At 47.1% G+C, this 26,585-nt stretch overlaps 1 protein-coding gene across 1 annotated transcript in view; it reads right to left on the bottom strand.

Moving 5' to 3' along the window:
* The window catches only part of PRDM10 (PR/SET domain 10), a 42,186-nt gene that overhangs the window by 3,467 nt on the left and 12,134 nt on the right, over positions 1-26,585 (bottom strand). Inside the window, exons 4-20 of the mRNA XM_054175973.1 lie at positions 25,715-25,774; positions 22,525-22,644; positions 21,296-21,503; positions 20,658-20,899; positions 19,542-19,745; positions 18,093-18,165; positions 17,385-17,502; positions 16,307-16,436; positions 13,715-13,954; positions 8,477-8,824; positions 5,825-5,980; positions 4,684-4,863; positions 3,829-3,939; positions 2,586-2,786; positions 1,535-1,678; positions 1,204-1,374; positions 108-248 (exon numbers count right to left, since the gene is read on the bottom strand). Of these exons, the coding sequence (XP_054031948.1) occupies positions 108-248; positions 1,204-1,374; positions 1,535-1,678; positions 2,586-2,786; positions 3,829-3,939; positions 4,684-4,863; positions 5,825-5,980; positions 8,477-8,824; positions 13,715-13,954; positions 16,307-16,436; positions 17,385-17,502; positions 18,093-18,165; positions 19,542-19,745; positions 20,658-20,899; positions 21,296-21,503; positions 22,525-22,644; positions 25,715-25,774 (2,847 nt within the window). The remainder of the gene's footprint in view (positions 1-107; positions 249-1,203; positions 1,375-1,534; positions 1,679-2,585; positions 2,787-3,828; positions 3,940-4,683; positions 4,864-5,824; positions 5,981-8,476; positions 8,825-13,714; positions 13,955-16,306; positions 16,437-17,384; positions 17,503-18,092; positions 18,166-19,541; positions 19,746-20,657; positions 20,900-21,295; positions 21,504-22,524; positions 22,645-25,714; positions 25,775-26,585) is intronic.

Here is a 26,585-nt window from a genome sequence, read left to right as displayed (position 1 = left end):
GTCCTCTAAATGCCATCGAGAAGGCTGTGTCCTTCATCAGCACAGGTAGGACATAAGCTAAGCAGGCTGGTAGGGAAAGTCTTTCCTGCAAGAGAAGAGTGCAGTACCTGTGATGATGGCTGAGTTGCTGGGGATGGCTCTGTGACCTGGATGTGCTGCACCTGGATAGCATGCTGGGTGTAGGTCTGGGGGTCATGAAGCTGCCCAACGTCCACTGTGGAGTGCTGGGACTGGTGAGGTGAGGTAGCCTGCAAAAAAGGAGTCAAAGCAGAGGTTTGTATTTCCAGTTCTTTGCAGAAGCAGCCATGCAAACTTCTCCTGTGATAAAAGGTATGGAACAACATGGTCAGAGCCTCAGTTACCTAGCAGGTAACAGATTTGAAGGCTACAGCACTTTCTTAGAGCTACCAGAGTTGTTTCCCTCAGCTCAGTCACTCCAGTTACACTCGGGGTTTATTTTCAGGAGGCTGTGGAGCATCATCACAGACAATGAATATTCTAACAGATGATATGAAAGGAAAGAGCAGGCACTTTCTGCACCTCCAGATTTGGCTCTGCCTCACTTAGATGAAGGAAGTACAAATTGGTTTTCAACTGCAAAAATGGGTCACCCACTGACCCACTTTCCTAGCTGCTGGAAGACCTTCCTCGAGCAGACTCGAAGTGCCCAGATGGGTATAATGAAATTAGGGCTATGATGATGTGTCTCCAGCAAGCTGACCAAGACTGGCAGGATTATTTATGCCCAGGACATGATGCTTACAATGGGAACCCTCTGCATCATCAATCAGGTTAGGTGTACAAATCCAGCCTGCACCACTCTTTGTAACTGCTCCTCAAACTTCCACATAGAATCATACAATTATTTCAGTTGGAAGAGACCTCCAAGATTATCAAGTCCAGCCTTCAAACCAACACCACCATGGCCACTAAACCATGTCCACAGGTCTCTTGAACACCTCCAGGGATAGGGACTCCACCACCTCCCTGGGCAGCCTGTGACAATCCCTGACCACTCTTGCAGCAAAGAAACCTTTCCTATCTCCACCCTAAACCTCCCCTGGCACAACTTCAGGCCGTTTCTTCTGCTTCTGTCACCTGAAACTAGGGAGAAGAGACCAACCCCCACTTCATTCCAACCTGCATTATAGCCCCAAGAAAGCAGAGACTTGAGTGGGATCTAAATCACATCAGGTTACTCACCTGGGCCACTTGAACAACCTGCAGCTGTATGTGCTGGGGCTGCTGCAAGCCAGTTGTGGACTGAGACACAGGGATGTACTGGATTCGCTGGTAGTCTCCCTGGGGGGTGCGATAGTCTGTAGTCAGGGTCTGGGATATCTCTGTCATTGCCTGTGTCAGGAGATCTGTTGTCTGAGCAGGTAGAGAGAGATACAGACCATCAGCACACACTTGCATCACACTGATATCAACTATGATCTCAAACAATGTCCTCACAGTTTAAATAAAACACGAAGAGGGCTTCTGTTTGCTTCCCTCCACTGGCCTGCTCTAAATTGTCTCAAGTCCTTACCACAACAGTCTCTCCAGTTGTGCTGTCAGTGGTGAGGACAGCAGGAGTGGAGCTGATGACAGCTGTTGCCAGTGGAGCATGGATTGTGTTAGGGAGCTGAGCGAACTCTGGGTGCTTCTTGCGAATGTGTTGGACCATCTTTGTCTGCAGAGAGAGGAAAAAGAGCAGCAGAAAGGTGGTCAGGGACTCCACTCTGAGCCTGCAGACCGCAGCTTTTAGGTCTCCCTCAGTAAGGCAGCATCAAGAGAGTTGGGGTTGTTCAGCCTAGAGAAGAGAAGGCTCCAGGGAGACCTTAGAGCAGCCTTCCAGTACCTGAAGGGAGCTCTACAGGACAGCTGGGGAGGGACTTTTTACAGCTCTGCAGTGACAGCACCAAGGGTAACGGCTCCAAACTGGAAGAAGCTGGATTTAGATTAGACACCAGGAATAAATTCTTCCCCATCAGGGTGATGAGACACTGGAACAGGCTGGGCAGAGAAGTAGTGGAGGCTCCAACCTTGGAAGTATTCAAAGCCAGGTTGGATGGGGCCTTGAGCAAGCTGGCTTGGTAGGACATGTCCCTGTCCAGGGCAGCGTGGTTGGAACTAGATGATATTTAAGATTGCTTCCAGCCCAAACCATTCTCTGAGCCTGTGAAGATTCATATTATGGGATGCTCTGCTCAGCAAGAAGAAGGCAAGGCACCTGCTGATTGGAGTCAACTGACACTGAAGTATTACCCCAAACACCATAACCTGTCAGCTTTGTCCCCCAGCACAGCCACGTATTTTGGGGGCTTTTGCCACAGGTGTTTCCTGCATTTTCTTCCCCTGCTCTTCCCCCTTTTCTCTTTGTGATCACACTGTTAACACTTCATTGCTTCTTTCATGCTCTGGCCCTCTATTCAGCAAACCTTTTCACCCTAAAAGCAGGCTCCACCTGTACATGTCCACCTGGTGGCACACAGCATGCCACCAGCACTCTGACTCAGAACAAAAGAGCTCTGCTCTTTGACAGAGGCTGTGGTGAAAAAGCATCACCAGGGAGAGGCTTTCTTGAGACAAGCTCATACCTTACTGCTGTACTGCTTGGAGCAGTGAGGACAGCAGACTGGAGGGGTGGCTATGGTGCCAGTTAGCTGGGTGTGGGTGCTCAGCATGGGATCTGGCTCTCCTGGGCCTGCAGGACGCAGTTTCCGGATGCTTGGAGGTAGCTCAGCACCAGGATGGTTCTTCAGGATGTGTGCTTTGCGTTTGCTGGCACTCTTGTACACCTGCAGGGGAAAGATTGGGAAGGAAAGCGGTGGAGGGTCAAATGTGGATCACTCAAGCTGCAATTTGCCTGGTGCTCATTTGTCATGAGGGCTGATGCCTCCACTCTCACACAGCACGTCAGACTTGCCCTCAGTGATCAACATATCTAACTGATTTTAAGGCCCATCAAGAAGTGAATGGTCCATGGTTTAGCACCAGAGCTGGGAGAATTACAGTGGGACACTGTGATCAGGCCCCATAACTGAGGCATTCAAGATCAGACTTGATGTGGCCCTGGGCAGCCTGATCTAGTTGGAGGTGTCCCTGCTGCCTGCAGGGGGGGTGGACAAGATGGCCTTTGATGGTCCCTTCCAACCCTATGAGATCTGTCAGTCTGTGAAACTAAATCTTGAAGGTCTTTTCCAGCCAAAATGATTCTGTGACTACCAATATTCTGTAATATTATTTCAAACTACCCAGGTTTTTTTCCCTTTAAGCAAAAGGAGGCATCAGGGATGAGTGTACTGAGGAAGAGAACAGTTAAAATACACTCCTTGGTAAATAAAGGCCCACATGCATAAAAAGCAGAGGCCAGGGACTAAGACCAGGAACCCAAAGGCGGTGTAGAAGAAGCTTCAGGCTCCACTGAACACTGGGAATTACTGGCATGTGACTAAGAAAGCAGCTTACAAGAGGTTAGTGACTAACTTGCAGCAGTGATACAGAAGCCAAGAGAAATGAGCGTTCAGGAATTACAGACAGACAGTACACTCTGTCCCAGCTTGCAGGAAGTGATATAGGACTAGGGGTGAGTGACTGTTTGCTGGATCACACTAAGTTTCCCAGCTCCAAAGACAGCAGAGAATTACAGTTTTCAATTTTAGCTGCCTTGGCCTAAGTGCATTTTATCTTAAACATTCTTGGACAACACTAAAGGAATGTTGCTGGCAAGCACCTCAAAAAGCCCTACAAATCCTGCCAGATGTTTCTATGCAGAGACAAATTGGCTGCATACAGGTGTAGGGCTGAGCTAACCCTCTGAGGAGTGACTTCCTTACATACCTTATCACAGTACTGACAGAAGTAATCTCTGTTGGGTTTGATGATGGGTAACGTGAGCTCTGGCACCTCTTCTATTTTCATGTCTGGATGTCTCTTTGATAAATGATTCACCTTAGGAGAAAGAAACAGAGAGAGCAAGAGAACATATTACAGCTGGAAGCCAAAAACTGCTTCTTCTCCTAGACATGGGTAACAGCCAGAGTAAAAGTCTAATGATGCCAGCCAGCAGCACTGGAAGCATTTGCTGCTGCAAGGTTGTTGTGCATTTGCAGTCAACTGCTGAAGGTAACAAGGACTTGCTCCATCTCATTTACAGTTTCTCTAATCAAAGGAAGATAGGAAGGGGTAAAATAGTTTGTCAGAGCTCTCCTGGAGCTGACAGAGAGGTAATGTAAAGGACCTCTGCTCAGGGAGGCTTTTGATAGCCTCACATCCCTCATGAAAATATTTGCTTGTGAGACCTGTGGCTGCAGAACAGCCTTTACACAGCAGCAGTTCCAGGGCACGGCCAGGAGAGGCCCCTCAAGAAGGGAGAAATCAAAAAATTGGAAAGACAGCCAGGCAAACAGAGGCTGCAGGGCTGAACTAGACACTCTATTGACCTCATTTTCTGTTAAACAGAGGACATCAATCAGCATTACTTGGTGACACCCAGACACACCATACAGGCAACAAAATCCCTTTGCTGAGGAGAGGAGACACGCAGGTTCAAAACAACAAGAGGTCATCTCAACTCAGCTATGACATTCTCCCTACTTTCACAGCATCCTTGTGTTCCTGCCACTGGAATTGCATTTTTATTCCTTAATTAGTCATCAAGACTGAGGCCAGGAGCTGGAGCAGAGGGAGGCTCACCAGCATGCCCCTGCGGCGGAAGCCCATCATGCAGAGCCGACACTTGAACATGAAGCTCTCGTAGTCGGTGGAGGCTATCCGGGGCTTGAAGGTCTTGGAGCGGCTGATCCGGTCGGCTTTCTTGGCTTCCCTCTCTGGGTTGTGCATCCTCTGCATGTGCTCTCGCAGCTTGTCCTTCCTCTAGGGAAAGAGCAACCAGGGGCAAAACCATCAGCCATCACAAAGTTGTTCAGAGATCTCGCTTTGCCTTTTCCCCTCCAGCTGCACGCTCGGTGTTGGACAGCTCGGCAGGAACCCTTTGGCCTTAGGTTTGTCCTTAAGCCAAGCTGAGGTTGCTCAGCCACAGAAGCAGCAGTCAAACTAATGCTAATTTGATAGCCCCTGTGAGGACAACCCCCTTCACTCTGGATTTTCCTTGAATTGATCTAAAATATTAGTGCTCAACTTCATATGGTTAGAAACTTGCATCTTCATCTTGCATCAGAAAGCTCTTCACAAAAGAGGTAAGACTCTGGCCCAGGATGCCCAGAGAGGTGGTAGATGCCCCATCCCTGGACCCATTCCAGGTCAGGTTGCTTGGGGCTCTGAGCAATTTGCCCTAGCTGCAGATGTCCCTGCTGACTGCAGGGGGTTGGACTGGATGACCTTGCAAGGTCCCTTCCAACCCAAACCAGACTGTGACTCTGAAGATCTCATGTCCTGTGATGGTACTGCCCTCTTTTCAGGGAGTAGTAAAGAGTCAGAAGGTCTCCCCTCAGTCTCCTACTCTCCAAGTTAAACAACCCCAGTTCCCTCAGCCGCTCCTCACCAGCCCTGCTCCCACTCCAGCATCTTGATGTTCTTTTTACAGTGAAAGCCCCAAAACTGAACCCAGTACTCAAAGTGTGGCCTCACCAGTGCTGAGTACAGGTGGACAATCACTGCCCTGGTCCTGTTGCTCACAGTATTGCTGATCCAAGCCAGGATGCTGCTGGCCTTCTCGGCCACCTAGGTACACACTGGCTCACCTTCAACTGGCTGTCGACTAACATCTCTAGGTCTTGCCACGGTGGGCAGTTTCCAGCTGCTCTGCCCTGAGCCTGGCACATTGTGTGTTCTCCACCTGCATCAGGAACAATCCAGTCAGGAGCCACCACCTCACCTTGAACTGCTTGCCACAGGTGGAGCAGAGGAAGTCCTTGCGGTCCGAGTGCCGCAGCATGTGGAGGCGCAGCTTGTCAGGCCTGCAGAAGGCTTTGTCACACTCTGTGCACTGGTAAATCTTCTCCGAGTGGAAGCTCCGCACGTGCTTCTTCACCTAGAAACAGAGAGGAGCCTGTGGTAAACAGCCTAGGAAACTCTTAGCAAAGAGGAAGAAGAGAAGGGGCTGCAGGGCTCTCTAATCTGCTTTGGTTTAAAGAGTGTTTTATCAGAAGAGCTGCTAAGAGGGGATTGGACATGGCACTTGGTAGGCATGAGGTCTTGGGTGACAGGTTGGACTTGATGGTCTTTGAGGTCTCTTCCAACCTTGTTGATTCTATGATTCTTTCCACAATTCTGTCTTGGCAAGAAGCTCTCCAAAGCCATCACAACTTCATTATGCACCTGGATGGCCAATGTGATTTCCTCAGGAGTGATTCTTGAAGGCATCAGCTATTGCTCAGTTGGGCACTTAATGGGTAGCCAAAAATCTATGATGTACCAGCTTCCCTGAATCATCCTGGAGTTAACACCTTCAGCATTTATCAGTCTCTAAATGCAGGGACTAATTTTCTTCAATCAGAGACAATGAGCTTGCAATTAGAAATGGCAAAAAAAGCCCTTAAGACAGAAAAGCATTTGCACACCATTCCTCAATGACAGTTACTCTGGGACTGTTCTTGACCTCCTCAAGCATCTAGTGAGGCTTTTTTCCCCTCAATCAAGTGCCTGTTGAAGTTTGACATTTGAAATCCAAGCCCTTCAAACAAAATGGATCTCTAATTACATAGATTCATAGAATGGTTTGGGTGGGAAAGGACCTTGAAGATCATCCAGTTCCAACACCCCTGCCACGGGCAGGGACACCTCCCACTAGCCCAGGTTGCTCAAGGCCTCATCCAGCCTGGCCTTGAGCACCTCCAGGGAGGAGGCATCCACAACCACTCGGGCAACCTGTTCCAGAGTCTCAGCACCCTTGCACTGAAGAACTTCTTCCTAATCTCCACTCTAAACCTGCTCTCCCTCAGCTTAAAACTGAATGTCCTCTCTCTAGACACCCTTCTGAAAAGTCCTTCTCCAGCCCTCCTGTAGGTTCAACTATTAGAAGGCAGCTCTAAGGTCTCCCCAGAGTCTTCTCCTCTCTAGGCTGAAGAGCCCCAGCTCCCTCAGCCTGTGCTCATAGCAGAGGTGCTCCAGCCCTCACATCATCTATGTGGCCTCCTCTGGACTCACTCCAACATCATCAACATACTTCCTTGTTCAGTGTTTACAGAGACACAGGATTTTGCTGGGATGCAGTGATATGAGTAAACCACTTTCCCCCCTCCTTCCCTCTTTAGCCTACTGGTCAGTCAATCAGTTCCTATTACTCAACTTAAACTGGATTTCTACATTTCAATTGAAGTCAGACAGCACAGCAAGATGATCAGCTTCTTTGTGCCTCTGATGGATAGCCAGTATGTGCACAGCATGCCTCAGCTTCTCTTTCTGCAGATGGAAATGCCATCTTTAAATTCTATTAACCCTCTTCTGCAGTGGCTCTGCACAGAGTGCTCACACTCCTCACTGCTACTCCAGTGCAACCTCTCCTAAGCAGTGTGCAGGGAAGAAGAAAGTCCCCAGCTGAAGCCCCAGCCGGGGGGAAGTCAGGATCACAGTATCCTGATCTGTTCTGGCATCTCTGCAATGTGCTCTCATGAATTATCCTGACATAAAGTATCAAGGGATTAAAATGTGAAACCCTCATTTTGGTTTGATTCAGTTTTAATGCCAAAGGACATGTTTGGAACAAAGAAGTCTCCCTCCTCCTAGCAGCCACCCTTGATCTCCAGAGGCCCCTTCCAACCCTTACCATTCTTTTGTCTTTTCAATATATATCATGTGGCTGCCCAGGGAGGTGGTGGAGTCACTGTCCCTGGAGGTGTTCAAGAGGGGATTGGACATGGCACTTGGTGCCATGGTTTAGTGATCATGAGATGTTGGGTGACAGGTTGGACTTGATGATCTCTGAGGTCTTTTCCAACCTTACTGATTCTATGATTCTATATCTGTGTTCAGTTCTAGGAACCACAGTATAAGACAAGACATTGAGGTTCTGGAAGGTGTCTAGAGAAGAGCAACAAAGCTGGTGAGGGGTTTGGAGGGCATGTTGTAAGAGGAGCAGCTGAGGGAACTGAGGTTGTTTAGTGTGGAGAAGGGAAGGCTAAGGGGAGATATTACTGCTCTCTGCAGCTACCTGAAAGGAGGCTGTAGTGAGCCTGTGTTCATCTCTTCTCTCAAGTAACTAGTGATAGGATGAGAGGAAATGGGCTTTAGATGTGCCAGGGGAGATTTAGATTGGGTATTAGGAAAAACTCCTTTACTGGGAAGGCACTGAAACAGGCTGCCCAGGGAGGTAGTGAAGTAGCCATCCCTGGAAGTATTCAAGAAGCATGTAAATGTGGCACTTCAGGATATGGGTCAGTGCTCACGGTCATTGGGTTACAGCTGGGGACTTGATGATCTTAAAGGTCTTTTCCACTGTGAATGATTCTATGATATCATTCTGTGGTCACACAAGAAGAGTATAGAGACATACATAGAGAGAGAGGCAAGAGAGTGGTTCAGAGCTCACCTGGATGAAGTCTGGGAAGCGCTTCTTGCAGGTGGGGCAGGTGAAGTAGCCGTCGTTGACGTGGATGGCCACGTGGTCCTTCAGCAGATCCAAGCGGTCGAAGGACTCAGGACAGAAGATGCAGGAGTAAGTTTTCTGGTCCATGTGGAACTTCATGTGGCTCTCCAGGGCACCGCTGTTGATGAAGCCCTTGTTGCAGATGTCGCAGGTCAGAGGGCAGTTGCCTTCCCGCCCGTGGAACCTCAAGTGCTGGTCCAGTTTGTCCTTCTCGCGGAAGGCCTTGCCGCACTGCAGGCATTTGAAGGGCCGGAAGGACTTCCGGATGAACAGGTGCTGAAGAGCTGCATTCTGAAAGAAAGGGCCAAGAGACCTTCAGCTTGCACTGCTGGGTACAGAATCCACAGCCAAACAGTCTCAAGATGAAATACACCAGGTGATCAGTGAGCCCCAGCTTCAAATAATGCTCCTGCATGACCCATGCTGGCTCCAGTTTCCGCACGGGGAGGCTGCAACAGGCAGGATTCGGTGGTGAGAAACTTGAATAGGTCGCCCAGGGAAGCTGTGGATGCCTCCTCCCTGAAGGTGCTCAAGGCCAGCTGGGACAGGGTCTGGTGCAGCCTGGTCTAGTGGGAAGTGTCCCTGCCCATGGCAGGGGGGTTAGAACCAGATGATCCTTCAAGGTCCCTTCCAATCCAACCCATTCCATGAGTCTATGAATTATGGGATACACCTGCAGCTACTCATGGTTAGGAGAACACAGTGCAGGAGCTTCCTCTCCAGCCCTGTTGTTTGCTCATCTAGCTAACTTCTGATTTTAGCATAGCATTCTTCTGTAAATCAGAACCAAGCCCACACCAAAGTACAGACCTGAGCCTGAGAAGAGCTGCAATTCCAGCTGACTTTGGGGGACAAGATCACAAATTCAACCACCATGCAAAGGAAACTTTCTTCTTTCATGCAGGAGCAGGGCTTAGGAAATTCCACAGCTCTTTACAAACTCAACTTCTGCACCAAAGATCACCACAGAGATGTGCAGCAGTGGTTTAGCATTGCCTGGAAAGCTTCTGGTGGAACACACATTGAAGAGCTAATGATCTCAAGCTTGTTCTTTCTGTTAATAACAGAGCTTCACAACATTACAGCAGGGGCAGAATGGCAGATGTGCAAGCAACAGGTAAGAACTCGTGAGCAATTGGCCTGTCTTTGCCATTTAGCACATCTCATGTGCAAGAGCCTGAGAATGAAGAAGAAAGATGGAAGACACACACCAGGACTAAATAATGAGGAACATTTCACCTCTTTTCAGGTCTTACATCATGATAGTTGGAGAAATAGCACTAGGACATTGCTGGCACCTGTGCTTTCACACCTTCAGTGCTACATGCTCCTCCATGAGCTATGTTCAAGACTCCTGCAAACAGATTTCTCTGTTTTCCTCTCTCCTTTTCCTGTGGGAATGTCTGTGCTGCTATTTGCTGTGTCCCTTAAGTGTGTGCCAACAGCTGATATTGAGAAAGCAAAGTTAGGAGTTCTTCTGCTGGAAACAGCTTGGGAATACTGTGAAGTGCTGTGCTAGAGACTTAATTGGTGAACCTGAACTGGTGATCCTGTTCACCAGCTGAACTGCAGAGGGAAGCCTAGACTTTCATTCCAGAAGGAGGAACATGGGAGCTGTAAAAACCAGCTACAATTTCATACAGGAGGCTCAAAATCAACCCTCCCATGAATTACTGTCATTTCCTTTCTCCATTTTACAAGTGGAGAAGCAGAGGCAAAGAGAAATACCGAGATCTGCCACAAGATACAAGGTGAGCTGGAAAGCTGGACATGTGCTGTGTCAAAATTCATGTGTTGGTTGGTGTCAGAGGACAGAATTTTGCTCTCAATTATGGGGATATGCTGATAAACCCAAAAGATGTACTTCAGGTTCCTAACTCCACTATTACTGCACCTCACTGTTTAATCACTGCTATCTCACCATGGGGTTAGAGAGCATGCCAGACTTCTTTGCCATGAAAATCACCACAGTTAAAGGCTAGAGAAGGGTGAAATGTTTTACTGCTCTGTGGTCAGATAAGCCTTCAACTATCAAAACAACAAAGAGACCTCAGTGCTGTCTCATTAACTGGTAACACTGATTCAGTGCAAAGAAATCCTCTGAGGCTTTAAGATGGGTATTTCAGCAGCTCATCCAAGCAGCTCACTCCTATAATATTCACCTTAAACTGGCAATTAATTGATTTGAAAAGCACTAGAAGAATGCAAGCTGGCATTCAGATAAGCCTTAGCTCTGGTTGCTTCAAGAACAAACGTGACAGTTTATGATGCAGGGTCAGTCAGGAGACACCAAACAGAAGTTGGACAAAACAACATGGAGGGTGAGGCTGTTACGTACCATTGGATTAGATACAGCAGAAACCCAACCAAACAAAACACCCAGCCCAAACCTACCTGCAGCTCCAGCTGAGCAGGCAGCATTGAGGGAGAGAAAAATACTTTTGTTATGCACTGGACTTTAAAAAACAGAAGCCTTGACTTCTGTGGGTCATTAGGAGGGCCAGCTCATCTAGCTGGAGTTTACTTTTTACTCAAGGAGGTGTTTGCCTCGGGAAACACCAAGCAGCTCTTCAAGGTTTGCCCTGTAGTTAATAACTGCCCAAAGGGAGTTAAAGGGCAAAGATAAAACCCACAGATAATCTGGAAGGTGTTCTGTGACCTTTCCTGTTTTCTCAGAGTTGATTAATAGTGATGTAATGCACACTGCAGAGCCACCCTGAGAATGAAATGCTTTCAGCAGAAGGGAATAATTAGGACAGGATGGCAGCAGGGCAAGGATTAGAAGAGTGTAAAAGTGAAGGAGAAAGGACTTTTTAATCTCCTCTGACTGTCTGCACTCATTGTTATACAACCAGTTGCATTTCTTTCAGCATGAAGGAAGTAACTGTGCTTTCCAGATCACATCCCTGCTCCTTGCCAGTTCTCTCCTCTGAGTAAAGCACTCACCTACGCAGAGGACATTTTAGGATCAGGTCTGTGTGTTAAAAAAAAAACCACCCCAGAGTTTGGAAATGCAGATGTTTCAGCCCAAAAATTAAACCCAAATATTCATCTTGGCTGCAGACCACAACATCCCTCTAGTTTGTTACAAGAATAGCTTGAAGGGTGGGTCTGCCTTTGCAACGCTACGGACACAACTGCCATATTTAAAGTCTGATCTCCAAGGAAACCCTAAAGCAGAGGCTGAAAAATTAAATGATCCTATCAGGAGCTGAGCCCTGGGGCACCAGAGATCAGTGCTTCCATCTAGAATGACAGCACTCAGAGCATCACTGCCTTAAACCTTGGACTAGTTGAAGCAATTTAAAGAATTACTGGTTTTGAAAATGAAATCCTGCATGAGTAATAAGGAAGAACTAGAGCTGCCCAGCTCTGCAGAGCATAATCAGGAGTCAAGATTGTCTACCTGTTCTTTAGAAAGGAATGATGTACCACATTTTAAACCCAAGTATTTACTTCTGTTAAGTGCATTTTATCGTCAGGAGGGGCTAGAAGGAGTCAGATTGAGTGCTCACAGGGTGCTAGAGTTCGCTGTGGTTCTTCAATGCCTAGAAATTAATGCTGCTAGTGTCCTCTTCTCTCAATTCCTCATTGCTCACAGTCTGACTCAATGTGAAAAGGTGCTGTGCAACCATCCATCTGCCATTCTGCCAGTGCCCCTGCCTTGCAACATCTCCAGGACTCTGCTGGACACAAGCTGCCAGACGTATGGGAAGTTAGGGAGATCTGGAGATACAAATGTGCCACCAAAACCAAAACCACCACTGCACTCCCCTCAGCTGTCACCCAGTTGTGATGAATTGCCAGGGAACAAAAGCGAAGTCACACGACAAAGCAGCTTCAGAGTTTCCAATCCTCCCTTCCCACATTTACTGTTTAAGATGACCTTAAGTTCGTATTTTGGGGTTCTGGGAAGCAAGCAACACTTTCTCTTTCCACCACATCCATGCCTCAACATTCTACTGAGGAAGTTGTGGGTATCACAACAATCAATACTCTCTCACTTCCCTGTCAAAAGCTCAGCAGTCTGCTTTGCTATCCACCCTTCAACACACGCAGTAAAACCCCCCAAGCTTTTGACATGGCCATCAAACTGTTGGTAGAAACTTGGCATTCAGGGAACACAAACATTCATTAGACATGGTCAAAAATTCTGGAGTCTCATTGTGCCTGAGCCAAATCCTTCCTTCGAGATAAGCTGCTGCATTTCTGGGGCCACGCAACCGCCGCTGCTCTCACACATATATTATGGCTATTATGCTTGGACTTGACGATCTTAGAGGTCTCTTCCAACCAAAACAACTCTAAGGATGTATAAACAGAGAGCAAAACATGGCTCAACACCTTCACCAGCTACTCCACCCTTTTCCAACCCTGTCTCATCACCCAAAAATGAAGCCTTGCCCCTCCTGCAGCTGCTCCTTTCTTGTAATCGAAATTTCACACACGGAAGGCAAAGAAAAAGATTTTTAGACTAAATAAACCAATCTCACAGTTACACAGCTTGAAGGATTATTTGCTTGAATCATTTCCCTCCCACACAGAGTAGAGGCAAAAAAAAAAAAAAAAAAGAAAGAAAAAGAAAAGGAAAAAAAAAAACAAACCACCCAGCTCACCCAGCTGACACAAAGCTCAGGCTCAAAGTGTTTGCTGTTGGTACACAAAGCTCTCAGCACAGGTTTTAATCTCACAAAGACAGGCAGGTTTTGCTGCCCCCTCCCAAGAAAGGATTTTTATCACTAAATATCATCAAGTGAGTGGATCTAAACCGAGGTCATGGTTCCTTTTTGGCAAGTCTTCGCAAGAAAAGAGTTCAGAGAGACACAGATGGTGCTGTGAACAAGTCATTAGTCTGTGCCACAGCACCATGATTCAGCCGGCTGTTTGAAGCACTCCTGCTTGCCAGCTTGGCTGGGCTGTGTTTCTGTGAAAGAATTACTGTGCTGGAATTGAATCAGCTCCAACTGGTGACCGATTCTCACTAGCGTCTCTCATGAGACACCAGTTCCCTACATGCAAATTGTCTTCCTCTCAGCCCAAACAGAACTGCTAGGAATGAGATGCTTTACTGAAGATTTGGAAACAGACAGGACAGGGAGAGAAAGAGTCCAGCTGGTCCTGGCAGGCAGGTCCAAGCAAACAGGGTGAGAGAAGACGTGGCCCAGCATCCTCTGTGCTTACCCTGATACGCTTTGCTCGCCTCATGTCATCTGCCGTCATGGTGCTCTGCGTGGGCACCGCGCTCTCTTCCTGCTGCGGCTGGATTTGCAGGGGGTGGTTTTCTGGCGGCTGCTGCTGCTGCTGCTCCAGTGCTGACTGTGCCTCTGATGGCACTGGAGTCTGCTCCTGCTGCTCCAACCCATTCAGTGTGGCTTGTCCGGCCTCATCAAACTGCCCCTTGCTGGAAAAATGCAGCAAGTCCTGAAATCGCAAATCATACAGCCAGTGATTATTCCCCCCACCCACTGAAAGGGGCTTTGATCATACTCAGCACACAACAAGACTTCTACATGACCACAGCTATAAACAAACAGTGCCTACACTGACACCTTCCTGCTGCCTTCCACCGATGCTTTCAGCAGGTCCTCTCCACCTCCAGCTATAACATTCGGACTGCAGAGCATGAGGAGCTGCAGGTAGGAGACTCTCTTGACCATCATAAAGCTCAAAGAGGGCAGACTTCGACTGGAGATTAGGAAGAAATGCTTTCCAGTGAGGGTGGTGAGACACTGGAACAGGTTGCCCAGGAAGGTTGCAGGGGCTCCTTGGAGGTGTTCAAGGCCAGGCTGGATGAGGCCTTGAGCAACCTGGTCTAGTAGAAGGTGTCCCTACCCATGGCAGGCAGGGGGTTGGAACTAGATGATCTTTAAGGTCCCTTCCAACCAAACCATTCTATGAATCTGTGAATCATGTAATCTGATCAGACACAGACAGCCAAAATGACCCAATTCAGTATCAAAACCAAGTTGTTCTACCTTCCTGGCAGCTTTTGCTTTAACCACAGATGATCTAGATCGACCTGTGAGAAATTTTATGACCAAAGCAAGTAGCACAGACCAGGGGAAAGCAGAGAATTTCTATCTTGTTGAAATCATTGTCACTTGGAAGCATTATCATCTGTTGTTATGCAGTGTCTTTTCCTTGCTAACAAACTATCTGGAGTGCTGAACTGGAGAGTGACAAACGAGGTGATTACACTGTGCAGGATGTGTTTTGCTACCCAGTTTCCAAGTTCTGCATCTGCCCAGCTGCATACATCACTTACATTTATTATACAAAGCTGTTTTCTTCCTTTTTAGCATTAGCATAAAAGAAAAGGGAGCAGAAAGCACATGCCAAAACCCCCAAAAGAATCAATATTCTTTCTGCTTAATTCCCAGTGACTCCTCTGGGATGGAATCCTCTCCTATTACAAGGAAAAAAACCCCACAGATCCTGCCTTGACATCACATAATGCAACTCAGGAATCTTAAAAGCATAAGCTAGAAGACAGAACACCCAAAACATATCAGTACTGTCAAAGCACAACAGCAGGTGTGGGAGAAGACAAAAAGGAGTGCAGTTGTTAAAAGCCATGAATGCTTACCAGAGAGAGAGAGACTTAGCAGAGCAACACAACAGCTTAAACGTCCAGTCCTGGCCTAGGTGGCCAGGTTCCACGCTTGTTGACACTAAAGTGTGCTCACAGCAACCTGAGTCTCAAGCTCTCTGGCAGATGACCTCATGTGCCTAGTCATTAGTGAGGTGGGCAGCCCTCCAAAGGCTTGGGACATAACCATGGCTCTGCTCAGCTGTACACACACACGTGAGCTAGCTCTGGGCCATGCTCCAAGCTGGCAGGACAGAAGCCACCTCCAGCCTAGAGGCCATTCAGACATTAGCATGGGGCTGCACCCAGTAAGTCCTATCTCTGTGGAGTTTGGGTGCAACATTATGCTGACTTGTCTAAATGGAGCTGGTTTGTGTCATGCAGCTTGCTGAGGATGATCTCTCAACTGTCTGTCCTTAATGCAACATACAGTGCAACCCTGCACGCTCAGAGAACAAGCAGCAGGCAGTCAGAGGCAACCTACACGTTCCTGCCTCTGAGTCAGCACTGAACCATGACCCAGCAAGATGCCAGAGGAGAATTACCACCATTCCAGACAGCAGCTTCCAGCTAAGTCATAAAATAGAGCCACTGATCCCTTCTGACACCTCCCATGAAAGGCCTTGGTAGTAACCTAAGTGTGGTCAGCAGCACAGAGAATATAGCATTTTACTTATATGCATCAGATGAGGTCCTTGAAGAATACAAGCAAGAGCCACAAGCAAAAGAACATTTTGCAGTGTGTATGCCAACAGGAGGCCCTTTTGTTAATATTAAAACAGCACAAAGAATCGTAACTCAAACTGATTTAATTCTACCAGCAACAGTTTTAAGAGCAGGCTCTGACCTCGTGTACCAGAAAGGACAGATATGAACCTAAATTCCCATTACAGTTTTACTGTCTAAATTACTTTTGAGATGCTGCTAAACTGCTGCAATAACCTCTCTCCACTACTAAGTGCTGTGGAAATGCAAGTGATTTTACAGGTTTCATAGAAGGGAAGCAGTGTTCTCCTTGCCCTGGCAGAGAATCCCAGCAAGAAACCCAAGAATGACTTGGGTCCAAGTCGAAAGCACACTTGCAGTTGGCATTTATGCCCCAAATCCTCCTGGCCAAGAGCTTACAACCCCCAGACATGATTTTCGCCTCCCTCTCCTCTCCACCCACCCTCCCCAAACTATACCTGTGTCCCTTCTTCACACTTTTCCCCGTTTTCACTGGTGACTTCCATCCGCATGAACTTGGGAGGCCGTCCTGGGCGCCTGCCTGGTCCAAACCTCCTCTTTCCTCGGCCACGGCCTCGGCCTCTGGCTCTGCAGAATACACAGTGCTCCAGGTTAGAGACAGAAAAGGAGAGATTTGGAATCTCCACTGATTTTAGGATTTCTTTCTCAGCATCACTATTCACCCAATCAACTCAGGAAATACAGCCTGCAGCAAACAATAAACCCTATGGAAATTCTGGCAGCAAAACCCCAGGGTGCTGGCTGGTATCTGTTTATTGTATGCTCTGAGAAACCCAAGTCCACAAACACATTAAAATTTATTTCAGTAATCATGGGATTGAGAGGACCACTGGCTCCTAGCAAGTCCTCTGCCATGGCAACTCTTCCTTCCAACACCCCACTGTACAAGCGTTTTCAGCTGGATGCAACAAGCACAGAAGGAAACCAATTTAAATCCTGAAGCTGTAAAATCCCTCCCCCAAAAAGGCACTTGGCCATTGATGTCAGGCAGTAAACTGAAGGGAACAATTTTCTCTGTCAAAAAACCCAAACAAAATGCAGCCATTTGCTAAGTTTCCTGAAAAAAAGGCAGCAATGTCTTCTGGTCTCTGATGGAGGTTTGGAGGTTCAGCTTTTAATGGGTCAGGAAGAACTATGTTACCATCCCCGTAAGAAGGCTTCTTCTCCAAGCTCTGTATCTGCATCCACCTGAGAATCATCAGTATTCTAATACTCTGCTACTGAAATCTTGCAGTTTTTAGGTGAAGAAGATGAAGAATCAAAACCAACCCCCCCAAAATCTCACTGGTTTCAACAGGATATTTATTGCCCTCATCAGGGTATTTATTTCCCTCAAGCTACGTCTTCCACAAGGCCACTTACACCAACCAACCAGCTTCCTGGTGCCACACTCTTACCTCCTGGTACCTCTCCTGGGTACCAAAAGTGGTCAGTAAGGTCTGCAGGGCAAAGAGCCTTTCTACAGGTTTGGGGAAGCAGCATAATGACAACACACAAAGCCAAGGCTTTCAGTACCTGCTGAAGAAGTCCAGCTTCTCATCGTGGGAGTTGAGGTGCTGCTGGAGCTGCTCTGAGCTCATGAAGCGACGATTGCACTCGTAACAGGGCCAGTTCTTCTCCTGCTCTCTCAGAACTAGATGCAGTTGGAAGTGGCAAGAACAGCATTTCAGTCACCACCAAGTAAAAACCTTCCCCCCCCCCCCAGCTTTTTGTCCTCTCTAGGCCATATTTCTCCCCTGGATGTTAGGCTGCAGAACACCCAGCACTGCTCCATTTAGCTTTTCTTTTATCCTCTCTGCACTGTGGCTCATCAGAGAAGGTCACTGGGGACAACTCATGTGCACTATAACCTGCTTAAAATTCTGGGAGATTTGGCAATTTACCCTTCTAAGCCCCTCTGTGGCATAAATTAGAAGAGGTCAAGAGAAACCTCTCGATCTAAAGCATAAACATTGGTTTATGACACAGACTCAAGGATCCACTTGGAAGTGTACAAACACACCTCTGGCAGCCTAATGCTTCCCAGACCCTGAGGCCAGAGGTTCACATGGTGTAATTTTAGCAGAAGAGTTAGTAGCACCAAGCCCTAATCTAAGCTGTGGTTCAACTTTTCTTAACCTAGCAGAGGTGTGGGACCACTGTACAGGCCATGGACATGAAAGGAAGAAATACAAGACCCAGCCACCCTCTGGCAAAAGCAGAGAGCAGAAGAACCCAAGTTACCCTTCCTTTCCTCCTCAGATATGTCATGGATCTTCTGGTTCACAAACTCCGCATAAGAGGCAGCATACCACACCTGGAGGAGCAACAGGAGGGAACAGAACACTGAGCTGAAGCCAGAACTAAAGGGAATTCATTTGAAAATGGTTTTTAAGCAATACATTAACTTCTCTTGCCCCTGCCACTAACTCTTATCGCTCCTTTCATCCTCAATAATAAACCCTGTTGAGATCAATATGCCCCCACTGAGGAATGAAAGAGCTTTGCCCAGAAACCATATCCATTTAATTTTAAGGTATAGCCTCCTAATATGAATTTTAATCTCACACATGGCTACCAGTGGCTCTCAAGGAAGCAACATCCATCTTTTCAGACCTGACTGTGTGACTGTAAAGGATGGAGGTCAGCAGAATGCTGATACTTGTTGTACCAATAGTAGTGGAAAAGTTGTTAGCTTGGGGATTTCCTTTTTCTTTCCTGCTCGCTTCACAAAGACAATGAGGCCACAGAGACTCATTTGTTTCCAAATGTTCTGAAGGGTAGGAGCAACATGGTCCTGCTTCCCAAAACAAAGACCTGCCAGGCTGCAGTACGATGGACTTGCTTTCCTTACACAAATTTAGGAAGCCTTCAGCACAGAACACCACAGGAGGCAGAAAGGCAAAGCTGATTAGAGCCTAAAATCAGATGCTCACAGTTAGCTGGGAATTCTTGCATCAGTTCTCATCTTCTCTTGCTGCTTGATTAAAAAGGCTTCGTTTTAGAAGAGATGAAGGAGGCATGAAGAGATTTTCAGCATGAAAAATCTGGGCAAGTTTAAACTTGCAGTGTGCTGCAGGCATTTTCACAGCAGTGGTGAGTGGCATCTAGATTGGATATTAGGAACGAGCTCTGCACCGTGAGGGTGGTGGAACACAGGTTGCTCAGGGAGGTAGTTCAACCCCCATCCTTGGAGCTATTCACGGTGAGGCTCAACAAGGCTCTGGGCAACCTGATCTCATGGAAGATATCCCTGCTGACTGCACAGGGGTTGGACTGGGTGACTTTTGGAGGTCTCTTCCAAGCCCAACCATTCAATGATGCTATAAAATAAGCCAAGGGCACACAGGACTAACTGGAAAGGGCATTCAAGACTAAAAAGCATCAGCAAAATATATGCAGTGTAAGGCATGAGAGTGACAGACAAATCATTTACATACTCTTCAACTTTCTCATTTTATACCTGAGCCAGAGCTTATTTAAAATTGGTGGCTAACAACTTACTGACTTCAGTGATATTTGATTCAGGCCATCATCTGCTTTAGCAGAGGAAGGGGTAAAAAAACCACCCTAAAACTATTTAGAGCAATCATTTCTGGCACCTGGAGATGCACTTACAGAGCAGCAACTCTAAGATACGATTTCGGCAGTAGGAAAAAAGAAGAGAGTCCCAAAACATGAGCAAAGCCATACCTTGAGTTCCTGCTTGGGCTCCACGTTTTTAATGGTGGTGTAATAAATGTGGTGGCCATACTGATAGGCGACCAGGTTCTGCTCCAAATGGTTCTGAGCTGGACGCACAAACATCATCCAGTTACAAAGAGCCTCGCTAGAAAGCTCAAACCATAGGTCCTCTTGCAAATCTCTGTCTTTTCTGTCACCCTTATCAAGAGAAACCTGTAGCAAAAGCCAATTACATGTGACTGTAACTGCCTGGCAGCAGGTTCAGAAGAGTTTGAGCTGCTAAAACACCAACTGTGTCCATGCAGCTTTGACATGAGGAAGGCAATGAAGGCTTAGCCAGCTGTCTCGCGTTGCTAACAGCGGTCCAGAGACTGGCAGCACTCAGGAAAAGCATTTAAAAACAGGTAGAGATTTAACTAGGGACCCTTCCATGGCTTTCAAGGGCAAGAAGGGTTCATTGAACGGGCAGGTACTTTCTGTGTGGCCCTAAGTGAGGCACAAGAAGCTGTGGCTATGCAGCTGTTCTAACTGGCAGAGCCACTTCTCTTTTCATTTCCTGATTCATGACACAGCCTCAAGCTGGAAGCAACTTCTTTAGCTGAACTTCCGTTGGGTGACTGAATCTGCCTGTGCTACAACTTGCCTGCCAGACACTGGCCATCAGAGAGCAGAACTCTCAAGACTGTGGACATAATCTCCAGCAAATAAACAACCAATTCCTGTAATGAAACCAGTACATAAATGGGTAAGTTCAGCCAAATCCACACACCTCACACTGACTTGGCATGAGGAAGGGGAGAAATCTCTCTCCTCTACCCTACACCTTGTGGGGAAGAGGAGGTAAAAGGGAAGAAAAATATTTTTAGCTTAAGTTACACAAAATAATGGTTGCCAAACATCCTCACATGTGGCTATTTTGATGTCCAGATGCTGCTTCAAGCATCTGGAGAGTGACTCGGAGATGGAAATAACATCTCCAGGATGTGGCCCTGGGCAGCCTGCTCTAGCTGGAGATGTCCCTGCTGACTGTAGGGGGGTTGGACAAGATGACTTTGAGGGTCCCATCCAACCCAGTGCAACCTGTGACTACCTCACGAAGCCCCTCTCCCATGCACCCCCCCTTACCTTCAAGTGAATGTAGCAGTCTTTGAGCTCAGTCTGTCTCACCAGGGGGCCCTCCACCGGTCCAAACTGCGTGCGCTTCGGGATCCGCCTCTTGGAGAAGACACCTCCCAAAAACCTGTCGATGTAGAGCACCAAGGGCAGGCTGGCCCTGGCCCTGGTCAGCACGGGCCGGTTGGGGATGGGATGCAAAGGCCCATGCTTGGGACACACGGAGGGGTGGGCGTTATTGCACTCTTCACACCCTACAAGACAAAGTCAGAGAGGTTGTGACTGTCAGGCAGGCCCCCCTGCTCAGGGCACACAGCCTTATCTCTCTCTAAACGTCTCTGGCACAACTGTGGGAACCTAATAGTCTGTCTACATTTTCAAGCACTAGAGAGGGCAAAATGAAGAACAGGGCAGCTCAGAGACTCCACCTCAACCAGGACCTTATCTTTTCAGGAAGGCAGCTCAATGTGAGCCTGTTTTCCTGGGGTGTACTTATTACTGCTACAATCTGAATGGATTCCAGCTCCTTTCACAAGAGGGCTGGTAGAGGGGAAAGAAAAAGCAGCTCATCATAGAATCAGTGAACTATCAAGGCTGGAAGATATCTTAGAGATGAAGTCCATACACTACATGCCACTTTATATGCTTACATAAATCATTGGGATCAAAGGGTCGAGGTGGATCTGGATCCCATTCATCCATGTCAGTGTCTTCCCCTTCTTCATCCTCATCTTCATCCTCATCGTCTTCCTCTTTTGCTTCCATCCTCCCCATTTGATTCTGCAGAGGTGCTAAAGGGTCAGAGCCATCCACTGCCTCCATAGGAGGTAACACCTGGTTATGCACCGGTAATGATGCCTAAGGAGAGAAGTCACAAACAATCAGCATTAATCCATGGAGAAAAACACCCTGAGAAAGACATACAGTGAAGGTTCTTGCTAGTCTACCCTTCCCACTTCCTTTGCTAATGGAAAGAAGGACAAGGGAAAGTGAAGTGACATGATAAATGATTGCTGAAGGATGCTTTGCATCGCTGCTGCTGCTGCCAGCCTCACTCAGGACAGCTCTGTGTCCCTACCTTGCTCTACCCTGTCACAAACTGACTTGGAAGAAGAAAATGCTATCAGAGAAGTTCTGGACCTTCACAGAAGGTCTGAAAGGTCCAGGCTCTGTGGAAACTATCGAGAGCCTAAGGCTGTATTTTAACTCCTGCCCAAGTGAGAGAATCCTGCACTTTGGCACAGGATCTTGTCTCTCCTATCACACAATCAAACAAACAATCCCCAGAGCACACACATGGGGATCAATAAGGGATGAGATAACACGAAGACCAAACACAGACTGTGGGACACAGAGGACAGTTGAGAACATTGCATTCTTTCACTGATTTAAAGTTTATCCCTTTCCCTGAAAGGAAAAAAACCAAACCCAAACCCAAGAAAACAACAGAGGTTCACTGCAGAGAACATTCCCTCACCCACACAGGTTTCTCAGGTGAGGAACAAGACACACAACACACAGCCAAGCTGTCTGGCAAAGAGACCCACTGCACGTCGGTCCTGTGTGACAGTCAGCATCACACCTTCTGTTAACTCTGCTTTTTGAATCCTAGGAGAGGATTTTGAGGTGGATGCTCAAGACAGAACAATCTGGACAACAGGTTTCTCTGTATATTAAATACATGATGTCTCCTAAAAAAAAAACCCAACAAACCCCAAACAACCACCCAACCCCACACATTCCACGGTGAGACTCTGAAAGACAGCACAAATCTGTGCCTACAGCTCTGCCTCCTCTCCTCCTGTATCACTCAGACACGTTTCATCACCCGAGACAATGGAGCAATGAAAGCAAAAGGAAAGGGTGCCTGGCAACTTACTCTATCTGCTTGTGGACCCTGCTCCAGAGCCATTGGCTGGGGGGATTCGGCAACGTTGCCGAGCACGGAGAGGTTGGTGGGATTCATGCTCTGAGCAGCAGCAGGCAAGAGCACAGTGACCTAAAATTATAGGCACTCATTTTAGCACTGCGTCATTTCCACCACTCACTTACACATGGGCAGTGCCCTGCATGCAAAGCTCCCTCCAGGCCTACCCTGGGTCAAAACCTGCAGCAGTTCAATGATCTTTTTATTTTATTGGGGTTTTTTGACGGGAGGAATGATGGACTTGGACAAAACCTGCAGACCCAAGGGCAAAGGGAAAGGCTTCCAAAGCGAGTCTGGATTTTGCAGTGTCTGAATTTCCTGCCTCCCACTTTTTGCTTTAATAAATTAGGTTCACATTGCACTCCAAGCAGGAATGAGGGGCACTTTAGCTCTTGGCACACAGCAGTGATTTGGGGGCTGTTTTCTCTTCTATCCCCCAATTCACAGTTGGTTTTAGGGGAAAAGGTAAAGAAGGAAACCTCAGAGTGGTTCCAGAATGTTTTACTGATATGGTGATAGGAATTTTGTATAGATAAATACAATTAAATGTTAAAAAAAAAATCTATTTATATCCTCTTTTTGCTTGTCTTTTCCTCAAGCAAACCAAGATTCATAGAATCACAGAATTATCAGGGTTGGAAGGGACCTCAAAGATCATCTAGTTCCAACCCCCCTGCCATGGGCAGGGACACCTCACACTAGATCAGGTTGCCCAGAGCCACATCCAGCCTGGCCTTCAAAACCTCCAAGGATGAGGCTTCTACCACCTCCCTGGGCAACCTGTGCCAGTGTCTCACCACCCTCATGGGGAAGAATTTCTTCCTAACATCCAGTCTGAATCTACCCATTTCTTTAATCCCCTTGGAGGATGAAGCCCTCAAATAAAAGGATTCCAATAATCCTATTTCCTTGACATTATTTACTCACCCTATACATTTGTGATTGTTTTGATACCCTATTCTTTTGGTGTGCTAACAAGAAAATGAATGCACTGATGCAAAATTAATGTTCCCATCATCTACTCAGTGAGAAAACTAAGCAGAATTAAGATCCTAGGAAATCACCTTTCCTGTCTTCTCCTCCCTGCTTATCTCTACAGGAATGTGCACTGTTATCCCTCGTGATTTTTCATCCCTCTTCTACAGCTGACATCATGTGGCTTCTCCTTTGTGCCTCTGACTGTTAAGCAGCTTTTATGCTAAATTAAAGCCCCTCCACAGAATGCTTAATAAATATCAGATAAATCTGAGAACAGCAAATTGTGCCAAGAGTGAAGGAGCAGACCAGAAAAATCCATGCTGTAAGCAGAGGGTCTCAAACCTTCCAATCCAGTTGTTTTGTTCAAAGAGGTGTTAAGAGTAAATTGTGAAACTGCTTAGAAACTACAGGGGGGGTGAAAAAAAAGATGACTTCAGGGAGCAGGAACCTGCCAAGATGACAGCTGAAGCAGGCTGTCTGGTATTGACATCCCTGATGCCAAGTGGCAACAGAAAAGGAATCATCACTGGGTGGCATACCTCCAGGTCTGCCAGCAGCGAGAGGTTCGCGCAAGTTTGTGTCTGTTTGTACCTCCTATTAGCACTTCCTGCTACTAATCACACTTCAAACATAGCCTTGCTTTCCCTTCCATGTCTGACACTGGGAGGCAGAAAGGCATGATTTATGAAAACCTTCCCATTTCTGCTTCAACTCAAGTTTCTTTTGAAGGACACGAGGAGCTTCAATTACCACTTGAACAGTTTGGGCATGTCCCACATGAGCTGCTGATGCAAAAACCACCTTACAAAGGCAGGAGCTGCCACTATGAGGGACGAGCCCTTCAGCAGCTAAGCAACATCTCTGCTGGGACTGCCATCAGATGGAGCTGAGGACACACAGACAATGCTCATGTCCTTGCTGCTCAACAGCCTCTGCTGTCAGAGTGTCATCTGCGCCGCACATCAGCTCTGCTTTTAATTAGATCAGGTATTTCTTTGTTAAATGAGCTTTGAGATAATTAAACAGGATGGGGGGGGGGGGGGGGGGCGAGGGGCACTTTTTAAAGCAAGGAAATTGATGTGGCAAAAAGTTCCAGAGTGACACTCCCAATGAGAGAACAGGAAGGAAGCAGGTACCACCTTTACTGTGCCAGGCATTGTTTCCTGCCTGTCCCTCAACAGTTTCTTTCAGCAAGAAGAAAATTGCTTTTGGGTGCAGCCCCAACCCTTCCCTCTGCCCCAAGCCCATCAATAAATACACATTTTAGTGATGGCATTCAAAATGATTCAGATCTCACACATCCCCTTACACCTGCCATTAAAGGCTCACCAAGCAGTAATGATTTGAAGTCTCCACGAGGAGCAGAGAATTTGAACTAGAGATTGAGAGCTGAAAGCACCTACACCTGTGTGCCACCATGCAGCCCCCAAAGACACAACATAAGGTTAACAACAAAAGCTTTCATGGATTTACAGAACAGTTTGGGTTGAAAGGGAGCTTCAAGATCATCTAGTTCCAACCCCCCTAGCATTGGCAGGGACACTTTCCCCATCCATGACAGATGAAGAAAAAGAGAAATCATCAAAACTTTATAGTATTTATGGATTTTATTCTGTTGCTGGCCCACTTCACACCACTGAGCACACCTGGGATGCCCTGGTGAGGTAAAAGAGACAGTAATGGAACTTTTGAAGGCTTTACAACTAATCCCCTGTGAAGTTTCCAGCAAAATTAGAATTTGACCCAAACTTTCTATCCTTTGAGAGCCTTTTATGGACTTCAAGGCACTGGGATGGTAATCTGTAGGAGGACAACTGCAAACCCAGCCTTTCCAGAATGACTTTATTAAAATCAAGTCAACCACATCAGTTTGCTGATTAAAGGGACGAGAATCAAAGAATTCTCATTGCATCTGGGGCAGTAAATTAGTACTTTTGCTCATCAGTAGCTCAAACTCTCTTCAGTTTTGCTGCCTTTCATGCACAAGTTGGCCAAGCTAGCAGTGGCTTCTTCCCATAAGCTTTCTGCCCTTGATCCCTGGGGTGACAAGACTGCCATTGACAAATCCAGGGCTAGCTTATGGCACTCTAGCACCACAACAATGTCCCTTAACCTTCAGGAAGAGTTTCAGGCCCCAAGCCAGACAATAGTGTCTCCTTCTTACCTGCTGGGTGGTGGCATCCTGTTGGACGTAAGCCACTTGGGACGGATCTGTAAACAGAGTCTAGACAAAGTGAAAAAGGTTTATCAAAGAGGCTTTGGGCTTGTGTGCTCCCAGCTCACACAGACATCACCCTGCTGCCAACAAGTGAGCCACAGCTGATCTTCTGCTAGCTTGGAACGTGCTATTGCCACACTACATTAATTAACTTACCCATGTGAATCTACATGCACAGAGATTGGGCTCAAATTAGGCAGTGCTCCATAAAAAGAGAATTTCATTGTTCTGTGGCATTTTTCACCCACAGACTTAAAGAGAGAGGGCTTCCTCCTGGGAAATGCAAGACTCAGATGAAAACCAAGCATTGCTTGCTTTGCCAAAACTTGAAATGCCTCAGCTTGTAGCAGTCTGGCTCCAACAAAATAAAGCATGGCATCATCCAAATTCCATTAATGCTTTGAGAGTTTCATAGATTCATAGAATAGTTTGGATTGGAAGGGACCTCCAGTCTAAACCTCCCCTTTTGCAGCTCAAAGGCATTGCGCCTTGTCCTGTCATTACAAGCCCTTGTAAAAAAGTCCCTCTCCAGCTTTCTTGTAGCCCCCTTTGGATATTAGAAGGCTACTCTAAGCTCTCCCTGGAGCCCTCTTTTCTCCCAGCTGAACAACCCCAACTCTCTCAGCCTGTCCCCATAGGGGAAGTGCTCCAGCCCTCTGACCATCTCAATTGCATTCAAGTGCCTTAACACTACAGCTCTGCTGACAAAATGCCAGTACTGAGTCTGAGATTCACTTAGTCAGTAACTTCCTGGGAGATACTCCCTCAAAATACCCTCTCAGAACATTCCACCAGGTAGGAATTGCTTTTATGTAAC

This window comes from Dryobates pubescens, chromosome 34 (genome assembly GCF_014839835.1).
Source record: "Dryobates pubescens isolate bDryPub1 chromosome 34, bDryPub1.pri, whole genome shotgun sequence".
NCBI classification, from domain to species: Eukaryota; Metazoa; Chordata; class Aves; order Piciformes; family Picidae; genus Dryobates; species Dryobates pubescens.
This window is presented reverse-complemented; position numbering and strand designations above follow the sequence as displayed.